Below are 10,846 nucleotides of genomic sequence, written 5' to 3' on the forward strand. Positions count from 1 at the left end.
AGAGGGGGGGTATCGTGTCGGAAAGTAGGCAAGGTATTGTGTAATGCTTCGTCGTGCTCCAGGTAACAGAGATATGCTTGTGTGGAAACCGTGACCCAGAGATGGTATGCAAGAAGGAAAAACGCGTATCGTAGCTCTCTACTCGAGAGGACCAAAGAACTGTTGAGAATAGTCGTCGTGGCCCTGTGGCTCTGCACTGGGCAGGTACAGTTCTTCCCAACCGCTGTTGTTCATACTGTTCCAGTCGATGTTGCTCATGTCGCCAGAGAAGCTGGCGATGTTCTGGCCTTCGGTTTGTTGCTGCATTGAATTGAAGGCTTCCGAGCCTTCGTATGTTCCGCCGGCGCTGGCCATCACCTCAGCGTAGGCAAAAGGTGCACAGGTTTGAGGATACGGTGGAACGAGCGGGTCGAAGTCGAAACCCGGCGCGGTATCGTACCCAGTTGCGCCCTGCCAGGTGTCTGACTGAGTGCCCCAGAAGTTTCTCTCTGCCTCGTTGTGAGGTGCTTGCCATGGTGCATATGACATGGACTGGGAGAAGTTGAGGCTCGGGCTCGCAGATAACATCGTTGAATCTGTTCCTGCCCACGTGGGAACAGCTGATGTATTGGGTTCCTGGAACACAGCATTGTCGAAGTTGACGGCGCTATATCCAGATGGGTCCATTTGAAGATCGAGCTGTGTAAAGAATGAGCTGTCAGTTGTTGGTTCATGAGGATACTCATTGTCGATACTATTGAGAAGCTTGGTCAGGGGTGACACACTGAGATCCCTCTCTGCCTGCACATGATATGCGCCCATATCCAGATTCTTGGGAGTGCTGGGGACTTCGGGGATATCCGCATCGAGTAGGCTCAATGTGTGTTCGTCATGTCCAGTCGTCTGGGATACGTAGTTGTTCGGCGTCGGGGATGAATACTGAATGAGCTCCTTCTGGGAGGACGTCTCCTGCGACTGGGTCTTCAGACGCTTTGGAATGCTCTCTTGAAGAACCTCAACCACGGAAGCAAATGATTCTGAGTCTGAGCATTCACTCGATTCCTCGAGCTCATCCCGCTTTCTCTTCTGCACTGCAGAAGGATACAGCATTTGCTCGTAGTATTGCTGAACAGGTTGTTCACCATAAGGGCGGTCGGGGTTCATCTGGAACATCTGCAGGATTTTCTCGTGTGCTGCAGCATACTCCTCTGCGTCGATGCCCGCTTGCTCATCCTCTGAGACTTCATCCTGTGAGACGTCATTCTGCTGTTGTACCTTCTCGGGGGACAAAGTCAGGTTCTCGGGAATCTCTGCGGGAGAATCGTATACGTGACTGGCGAGAATCTGCAGCATGTGATGCTCCGAAGCTGATTCATCCTCGTTCGTGGGTGGTGTGAAGGCTTGGTCGCTTTGATCGTTCGGGGACTGGATTGGCATAGCCATTACTTCCCTATGTTGGTTGAAATTAGTAACTTTGTCGCGTTTCCTGAGGTGTGAGACCGACTCACTGCCATTGAGATGGAACTGCGGTCTTTCTATTACCGCCATTGTCCGGGACCTGTCCATTGATCATTGCCGTACTGCCAAAAGATTGTCAGAAAATGGGACTCTTTAATTGTCTTCAAAGAAAGAGGGAATAAGGGAGGCATAGGCCAAAAATAGTAGTCAAAGGGCCCATTAAGGGAAAACTTACCCGAATTCAGGGTCATGACCGTATTTGGCTCTGACGTATCTCAGCTGAGCCATGGTGAGGGGCTTGCTGAATCGCTCCTGGTACTCGCGCAAGGTGTCTTGTTGCTTCTTCTCCTTGGTGAGACTGTGCTGGAGGATGAAGATGATTTCTTCCTCGGTGTAGGTGATTTGGCCAACCATCCTGAAGGTTAGTCGTTTGTTCGCTGTACTTGCAGGTATCTTATGTGCATACCGAGGGGTCGTGTATCGTGTATCGTGTATCGTGTATCGTGTGAATTGTGGTCGGATTGGGTTATTTGGGCGAGTGTGGGAGAAGGAGAAAAGAAGATGTGAAGGAAGCTAGAAATCGAGGGGAAAAGGCGGAAAAAAAGTGATCCACGACTTTGTCGAGGTAGGAAGGAGCAACGGGGGGTTCTGGGAAAGGCAGTGAATCATAGTCGCAGATACATACGGAAGGTGGAAGGAGGTTCTCCCAGGGGAAGGAGCCTCCCGTCGTGAGCTGGATACGCGACGGGACGCGACGAGCAATAAGTTGGGATGGACGGTGAAATAGGCCGCACTTGGTTGTCGCCTGTCAGGGCATCCGAGTCATCTATCATTGTATTCTGTTTTGTCTAGATCTAAGTCTAATTGGCGGACGCGCGCCTACTCATTCTCTTTCGTCTAGTTTATGTCTTAAGCCGTCTCCAAGCTCGCTCACTTCATCGATTGCTCCATCGGTATTTATGTTTGCTGCTCGCGTGCAAATATCCCCCACCAACAAGTCACGTTGGTGCCTTCCTCGTCCTCACCCCAGTCATCCTGGCCATCGAGTGTTCCTTCCTCGATGCAAATTAGAGTATTTTCCTGGCTTCCCATAGCACCTCGGAAAGACTTGAGAAGGTTCTTAGTAGTTTCGTCTCGCAGTGGGACCATTACAACTGCGCGGGCATCGTCTTCGGTTGATAGCTGCTCAGAGAAAGCTCCTGCCAGAAGTCCTGGATGACAGTCGTCGTAAAGGGGATCAGCAGCGAGGACAACCTATGAGCCATGTTAGCAGTCTCTCTGTAGAGAGACTCGACTGTCACGTACCTTGAACTGGTTTCTTTTGCCAAAGAGGTTCTGGTCAACTTCGTCATCCCCTGAGCCACCCCAAGTAAGTGCACCGGCGTTCAATGAACCTCCTAGCTTCTCCACCGTGGCACGGTTGGCGTCCACGTTGTGGCAAAGATTCGACATGATATCTGGCAGATCGCTGAGAATCACATGAGACTTCCACAAAGCAGCCGCCGCAAGTCCAAGTAGGCCTGTGCCAGAACCCAACTCCAATACGGATGGCCGCGGCTCGCCCAGAGATTCATCAAAGAGCCGGAAGAGAGCCGTTGAACCGATAGATGGCAAGTGCTTGGCGAGAACGTAAGAAGAACCCCATGTCTTGAGACCAAGTGAGTCACCAGTCAGGGGTGGCTCTCGGATGATGAGCTCAAAGGTCGGTGTGAGGTCCTCTTCTCTAAAGGGCCATCGCCGGGTGATCTCGCCCATGGCTATACTCTGCGTCAGAGGCTGCACAGTTCGGAAAACATAGCAGCCTGGTCATCAAATACCTGTTCTTCCACATCGCTCCGTCATCCTGCGGCTAGCCTCTGACCAGACTTCCTCCTTTTCATCGTCGTCCTCGATCCAAGAGAGACCGCTCTTGATGATTGATGATAAGTACATCGTTACTTCGCGCCGAAAATATGCCGTTGACTCTTGCTCATGAACAATATCAGACCGTCTTCGTTTGTGACTCCATACCGGAGGGCTGAGTTCCAGTTGCTTCAGTGTGCTGAGTAAGTCTTCACTCGACGGTTTCTGCCACATCTGCGGGAAATCTTTCGGTTCGAGTATCATGGTTGCGGATGAAGAGTCTACGTGCAGTTGTCTACTATGATCACCTAAATCCATAGAAAATGCGTGAAAATGAGGAAAAGATAAAGGAATGGTGTTGACTAGAAGAATATGCGAGAAAGTAAGAAAAGGGACATTTGCCTCAGCGCCACGTAAATTTTGTGTGGCGGTCTGGACCTGCCCAAAGACCCCATCGCCAAAACAAAACCATGGGACCTCACGCAAGAACCATTGCGGCAGGCCGATAAGGATCCTTATCGAAGCTCCGGGACCCATAAAACATGGGGTCCAGATCTGGCAGGTGGGGGGTTACTTCGAGGGGTCTTTCCCCCAAAGGTACCTGCCAGTCTAGCTCACTGATTGGTTAGCCTCATTTGCAAGGCTGCCGCCAAAGACCCTTGCGACCCCACGTCACAAAAATTCATATATAAAGCGCCAATTTCCGCGCAGAGTCTGACTCCTCTTCTCTTTTTCCTTCTTCAAGCACCGTCCTCTTCAACGCTGCGTTTCTATGCTACAAACGGAGAGATGTACGCGCAAGCGGAAGTCTCTCATTCTATCAAACTGGCATATGAGAAATTCGGAGTAACTTCTTCACACCACTCACCCAATGTCGCCTGCCTAGTGCGGGATGACGGGTCTGCCCGCGAGGGTCTGGCGTGACTTCACGTCTGCAATTGGCATCAGAAAAGCAGGGCCCGGGCCGTCCTCATGTATACACTGATTCCCTTTGGGAGGAGGGGGAAGATGAGGTCTGGACTCGGTGTCCCTATGGGAGAGCCGTTGCGAAAAGATTGTGCAGAGCACTTGAGTGCGATACGCAGCGTCTGGATCCTGGCTGGCTTTGGCTGGCCAGGGACTTGACAATTCAATTCCGATCATTCTGTTGAGGACGGTGCTTCACTTTTTTTCTTCCCAGGTAAGATAAATATCTTTTTTTGCGCTTTGGATTCTATGGACCAAGGATACTACTAACAAACAAATGTGCCCCCTAACAATGGAGTCTATGCCTGCCGTACTTCACCTCAAGCTCCAACCTTCTTGACCGACAATAAGGCCGCACACATCAATCCCCGCCTTCCACACCAACCGTTCCGACAGAGTTTTCAGCAAGAATCGATCGACGACGCCTTCACATTTGACGTCCGCCTACCATATCACCTACGAATCATTCCCATATCCTGACTATTCGTTGTTTTGTCCACCCTCGCCATTGTTGTTCGGATCCTGCGAATCGTCTACATGCCAAATATCTCTAGGTGGCAACTTCCACAGCACGGCTTTCCAGACGTGGGAAGTGGTATCGGCCAAACCCCGAGCTCTATCAAGGCGCGCCACTAGATCCTCACAAACGAGATTCTCCTTCGGGGCCTTTGCGGCCAGGTCGACGATTTCCTTGACAGCGTCAATGACTACCTTGAAGTGGCCCTCGGCGTCTGGGCATGTGTCGTCAAAACCGGAAGCTAGCGGCGAGTACTTCATTTGAGCGCCTTCGAGTGATTGCAAGCATGTCTCCACCTGCGCCATAACCGTATCAAAGTCAATCGGTGGCGGCAGCCTTTTCTTGGTCGCCTCCTTCTTGCCCTTCTCTGCATCCGTCGACAGCATGTCGACCCAGATGTTATCCTGTGTCGCTGGGCTGGCAGATTTGCTGGTTTCCGCCACCTGTTTCAGGAACTTCTCGAACGCTGTGTTGTAGACCTCGTGTGCAATTTTGAGCTGGTCATGGACTTGGACTAGCAACAGCCTGATTTGAATGAGGCGATACTGGCGAGAGCGGACAAGAGCCTTGGGGTCCCGCGGGGCCTGGCGGACGAGCGAAAGGTTTCCTACGGTTTGCGAGACGTGCTCCGTCTCGCCTCCGCTTGCTTCCCGTCGCCAGACCCCGCGTTCCCTGGCCTCATGATCCTCCTCCCGGTGTCGGCCGCTCGATGGGGGGCTCATGGTCGGTGAGGATGCGCGGTCGTGCACGTGTGAGAACGACGCTAGATATGCCTCGATCTCAAGCGCCGAGGGCGACGGGTATCGCGCTAGGTAGGGCCGTCGTGGGCTGTAGTGGAAAGGAGGATCGTACAGTTTGCGAGACATTGCCCAAAGAAACGATGACTGTTACTGTTGTACGTGGTGACAAACGGCTTGGATGTGTTGGCTTGTAAAAGGAGCGCAGAACTGCTTCTCTTCGATGCTGCAGAAGCTCAAGAGTCTTCAGCTCGGCTCTGTGATCTGGGGGACGTATCTACCATATTTGAATGGCTGGAGACACCTTCCATCCTGCGAACGATTCTGATATCCACTTGGGCTTGATGCCGTCTTGAGCCTTCATCGTGTGAAAGAAGCCTTGAGTTGTCAAGGAACGGGAGTCTGCACATCGATTTCTGCAGCTTGGCCTTCAGTTGGACTGAAGAGACAATCTGCTCTGTGCCTTTCCTTCACCTTGCAAGTTCCCACTCTTCTTTGCAAATGTAATACTGCCCAGTTGTCGTTCTTCTTCACATTGAAAGGCTCAGGTACTGGACCGTTACCTGCCTACCTCCTCTTCCTCTTTCAGAGTACCTCATGACAAAAGAAGGAGCCACGCACGCAAACAAGCCCCCAAGAGACCTCTCTCAAGGGAAACCAACCCTTTCCTTGACGAGCTTCTAGAATGAGCTTGGTCTCCAGCGCATATCACTTGGAACTTGACACCCTTTCGACACAAGCAGACAAAACCACTACGCTGCAGCATCTTGCATTGGAACACGAATACCATCTTAGCTCTTTCCATTTCTCATGATTTCCAACTCATCCCATCAAAGATCCTCTTTGGGTTTTTGACATCACATCGCAGCGGCATAGCCGATGAGGATGACGTGGGATCTCCAACGAAAGTTTCGTGACATTGCAACATCGGACATCAGTGGCAACCGCCACCATCTAAACAACCCCCGACCCCGGGAAAGGCTAAAAACCAATGGCGGGCTGGCCGGGAGCCGGCGTACGTGTGGGGTTTGGAGCATGGTCGGTTTAGCTTGGCAAACCCGATTCCTCCACCTCCCACACCTTCCGGCCCCGCTAGTAAGGTATTCATAGGTACGGGAATAGGAAAGGTAAGTTTCACGGTTCACCTGCCAGCACACACCGGAGGATTTTGCAGACGAAAGTGACCCCATCCAAAGCTTCCCTTCTCTTTTGCTTGCGATGCTTACAAGGAAACGCAAAACCTCGGATACACGCCTTCCATCGGCGCCTTGTAAGAAGGGAAGATATTCTCACTGGCGTTATTTGGTGGCGTATAGTTCAATGCGGTTTGCTTTGCTTTGAGAGTTTTCCCTTACTTCATTTGGGCGTGGCTGACTGCTGCAGGGTATAGGCGCAGGCAAGCAAACCACGCAAGTTTGCATCACCTCTTAGGTCCACCCCCCCTCATTCCTACCAAGATCTTTGTACTGGGCAAAGTAAGGTTTTAAATCATTCTTTCAATTGTTGCTTGTTTGCCTGCAGGGAAAACTAAATCTGGGATGGCGAAAAAAAAGGAAAGAAAGAAAGAAAGTAACAAAATCGAGAGACATGAGGATATGTAAGATCCTTGGTTTGTTGGCTCCCCACACCATCTTCAACAATCTAGAACTGAATCAAACGTGTGGTATTGAGACTTGAGTACCTACTCGTACGCAGCCGCGCAGCTTCTTGATAGGTTCTTCCACCCAAAGAAAACTGATTCCGGTGTTTGACGCGAGAGGAATGGAAATGATGCTCAGGTAAGTAAGGTACCTAGTAGAAGCTATCTCGTTGCCAAAAGACAGGGTACCCAAGCGCTCGTCTTTCTGATTTCAAAACAAAAAGAAAACAAGAGAAACACTAGAACAATCCATTTCCGCTGACGTATCTTCTTGCTTTGCTCCCGAACAAATTTCCCAAAATCCCATTTAATGAATTGCGGGGAGCTCTGGTGGAGTCGCACCTCACCTCCCAACCCAAGTAGTGTAGAAGCCCCGCTAGTCCTGTCCTGCGGAACGGATGGGAAGCACAAGCAACCTGAGAACTCCATGTCACGACGCAAAGGCAAGTTTAGAAAAGTTACCAAATGGGCAAAGCCGATATCTCACACAGGCTATCCTAGTCATGACAAGCAGCAACCTGTCGTGTATGCCAATCATCTGTCGCATGCCAAAAAGGTATCTGTACTCGCCCCGTATGATCCAGAAGATGAAGAGATGAAGGAGTAGGCGCACGGCCGTTGTCGACAGGACAAACAGCCAAGGATTTGCAATCTCCAGCCAGGGGACGGGGACGCGACGTTTATACCCTCTGCATGATTAAACGCCTCGTCTGCCGTGTTCGTACGGCTATACAGCATCATTGCTGTCGAGTGTCGACCCAAGTACGGGGGGTATCACAAAGGGCAAATCGCTTCAATTCAAACCAATTATTCAGGCAATGTAATCGTTCAAATGACTTTCACTTGGATACTGTTCTGTTCTGTGTAGCTGACTACCCACCTGGTATCAATCAAAATGAAGAAGACAAGAAAGTGAGTATCTCCAACGACAAGAGTTGCTGGCCCGTATCCACGGTGTTCCAGTTAGTTGGGTTTTTTTTCTCCAGAGTCCATGCAATCCTATATGCTGGTCGCCAATGCCCGTTCCGTCCCCTTTGATGCAATCCCAGCCCAAATGAAGAAGAAAAAAAAAAGTGAAAAAATCATTTCGCTGTTGCTGATGCTTTCAAGTGGCCGTCCTGTCGAGGACTCTCTTGAGATGTCCCGAAGAATTATCGCTTTTTCCAAAGAAATCCCAAAACACGTTTCTTCGCCTTAGCCTTTTTGGCTGGGGCTTCCTTCGCCGTCTTCTTCGTTGATACGTTGCTCTTGTCAAGCGGCCAGTCAAGCAGTTTGAAATTGTCCGCCTCGGTCCCTCCCTAAGCGACCGCGATGGGGGCGCTGCTGGGGATGCTGTTCGGGGGCGGGCATTCCTTGTAAATCTCAATCTTGAGACTCTTCAGTCGCTGGCGCATGTCGAGGAGATCTGCTATCTTGTCCTCTGGTGGGTTGCGCATGTCTGTAATCTCCCAGTGCAGAGCCTCATACTTTTCGTAGAACGCCTTGAAACGCGCGGCTTTGCTGACCAGGTCGGGGCTGAGCCCGCGCTGACGCTTAGGGGCTTGCTTGGTCCGGGCGCTCTCGTTGGAGTCGGAAGATTCCATAACCTTGCGCTTCTTGGGCGGTGCTGGGTGTTCAAGATCCGACGCATTCGTTGGCGGCGACGAAGCCAAAGGCGAAGACTTAGCCGGTGATGTATTTTTGCTCTTGAGAGACACGCCGGATGAGTTGCGGGATGATGCATGTGAGGTATCTGCGGGCCGTTGCTTGAGGCTTACGGGCGCCTTGATGGGCGCCTTGGACTTCGCACGCTTGGCCAGTGGGGCGCCAGAGCTTGAGCTACTGTCGTCTGCCTCTTCTTCCCTCTGTCGCTTGGCAGGCTGCGGTTTAGCCGCCTTGACAGTCTCTCGTGGAGGTTGAGGCGACTTTGCCTTGGGCCTCTCAATTGATCTCTCCACTGTCCTCTCTACAGGCTTCTCGACCGGTCTGGCTTTTGGCTTGGGCACGGCGATCTTCGGCTTTGGTGGAAGTGCATGTTCGATCTTTCTCTTGGGGGCAGGGGCAGCCGCAGGCGCTGGTCTGGGCTTGGAAGCCACAATGCTCGCCATCGGCTTGTCCTCCGAAGACTCTGAATCAGAGTCTGAGTTGGTAACAAATTCTGCAGAGAGAACCCGGCCGTTCTTGCTAGCGGGAGGTGCTTTTTCCTTTGCTTTCGTTGGCGCAGCCTTGGGAGTCGCGGGCTTCCTATTCGTAGACAAAAGACGCTTAACCTGAGAGTCGGCAGCCTTCTTTGGTTTCGGCGGTAACGGGTTCGATGATGATCGTGACATTGTCTCGCCGCCCTTCATCTTGAGAACGTCTTCGTCGCCGTTGTCGCTTGTTGCGTCGCTGACCTTGATCTTGGGAGGTGGTGCGGCGGAGGCCTTGGCAATATTTGCCTGCAGCTTGCTGAGGATCTTGCCCTTTCCTCGCTCTTCCCGCGGCAAAAGCTTCTGCCACTCGGTTTCCGTTGTTGCCAGCCGCATCTTGTCGAATTGACGGATTGCGTTGTCGATCGCTTTCTGTCGGGTATCTTGGGTATCATATTCGTACTTCCACACGTCCAACTCTCTCCAGTAGTTCTTCCTCAGTGCCCACATTTGCGCATCTGACTCGAACTGGGCCACCTTCTCCAGGGCAGGCTTGAAATCTTCGTCTTTGCCTTCCCATAGGCTCTCCAGGTAGTCGGCCGGCCGCTCCTGCACCGCTAGTTCGTGTACAATCATAGATCTTTGCTCCTTGGACTTCTCGACGATCTGTTGCGAAGAAGCGTAGACAGGATTTATCGACGGTGAGCTGACGGCTACCAGAGCCGGCGACCCTGAGGGCGATGACTTGCCGCCACCATTGCCATATGACGCCATGCTCGACAGCAACTTGGACTTGGCCGTCTTTCCCGTGGGCTTCTTGTTGGTGCCCGGCAGCGGCCTATCCATGACCTTTGATCTATTGCCATTGTTAGTTGTGTCATGACCACCATGACCCAGACACTGTCAACATACTGCTTCTTCGATGCCGTCGCCGCTGCGATGGAGTTCTGCAGATTCTCTATATCTGAGTCCATACCGGACGACGAGGTTGAAGGTGCACCCTTTGCCTTGGCTTGCTCGCCCTTCTTGGGAGCCTCGGAGCCGGGCAGCTTCTTCCATAGTGATGAGGTTTGTGGTAGTCGTGTGGCTCGTTTCGTGGATTCGAATGGTTTCGTGAGGAAGAGGTCGTGTGAGAATGTCGCGGAGATCGGAGAGAGGGTGTGGGAATTGGAGCCGTAGAGCAATGTCTTGGTAGCGAGGAAGCGTTAGCATATGTCAACGAACAGCGCTTCCGCTAGCGGGCGGGAGTCGTTTGTGTAGGCATCGGACGGCAGCAGATGTCCCAGACGGGCAGCGGTGCACTGCTTTTTTTTTTCGCCTTGCATACAGGTACAAGTGCCAGCTCTTCCCGTCGGGAGGACAAGTGAATTGTTCGAGGGGGTTCAAGGGAAATCGGCAAATAAGGGCGTTGCGTAGGACTTACCGGGCTGCTCCCCAAGGACAGTTGGAGGTCCTCACCACCCTGTACACACTTGATCATGTCCTCGAGTACATGATCAGAAAGGTTGATGCAGAAAGCCTGTGGTGGTACAGGATTTCCCGAGGCGGCCGAGCTCTCAAGAATGAGGCCGGATTCCGGAACTTTGAGTGAAGAAGGCAT

General features: G+C 52.0%; 4 protein-coding genes across 4 annotated transcripts; all 4 read right to left on the bottom strand.

Annotated features, from left to right (window-relative positions):
• Positions 1–138: 138 nt before the first annotated feature.
• Positions 139–1,851, bottom strand: BDP81DRAFT_500361 (uncharacterized protein; the record flags this gene model as incomplete). The annotated part of the gene is made up of 3 exons (XM_060595508.1): positions 139–1,429; positions 1,488–1,559; positions 1,673–1,851. 3 exons carry the CDS (start codon positions 1,849–1,851, stop codon positions 139–141), a joined length of 1,542 nt encoding a protein of 513 aa, XP_060441016.1.
• Positions 1,852–2,237: 386 nt separating this feature from the next.
• Positions 2,238–3,686, bottom strand: BDP81DRAFT_436957 (putative methyltransferase-domain-containing protein). Its single transcript, XM_060591183.1, has 3 exons — positions 3,255–3,686; positions 2,743–3,194; positions 2,238–2,691 (listed from the first exon to the last, which is right to left on the bottom strand). Exons 1-3 carry the CDS (start codon positions 3,595–3,597, stop codon positions 2,395–2,397), a joined length of 1,092 nt encoding a protein of 363 aa, XP_060441017.1. The 5' UTR covers positions 3,598–3,686; the 3' UTR covers positions 2,238–2,394.
• A 1,039-nt stretch (positions 3,687–4,725) lies between these two features.
• Positions 4,726–5,628, bottom strand: BDP81DRAFT_453324 (uncharacterized protein; the record flags this gene model as incomplete). Its single annotated transcript, XM_060592816.1, has 1 exon — positions 4,726–5,628. The coding sequence occupies one exon, from the start codon at positions 5,626–5,628 to the stop codon at positions 4,726–4,728; it is 903 nt and encodes a 300-aa protein (XP_060441018.1).
• Positions 5,629–9,510: 3,882 nt separating this feature from the next.
• On the bottom strand, positions 9,511–10,846 carry BDP81DRAFT_329133 (uncharacterized protein; the record flags this gene model as incomplete). The annotated part of the gene is made up of 3 exons (XM_060585282.1): positions 9,511–10,102; positions 10,159–10,433; positions 10,670–10,846. Coding segments are annotated over 3 exons (1,044 nt in total), but the record flags the coding sequence as incomplete, so codon positions are not given.

The sequence above is a fragment of the Colletotrichum phormii genome, assembly GCF_030913505.1.
Source record: "Colletotrichum phormii strain CBS 102054 chromosome Unknown BDP81scaffold_22, whole genome shotgun sequence".
Classification (NCBI taxonomy): Eukaryota; Fungi; Ascomycota; class Sordariomycetes; order Glomerellales; family Glomerellaceae; genus Colletotrichum; species Colletotrichum phormii.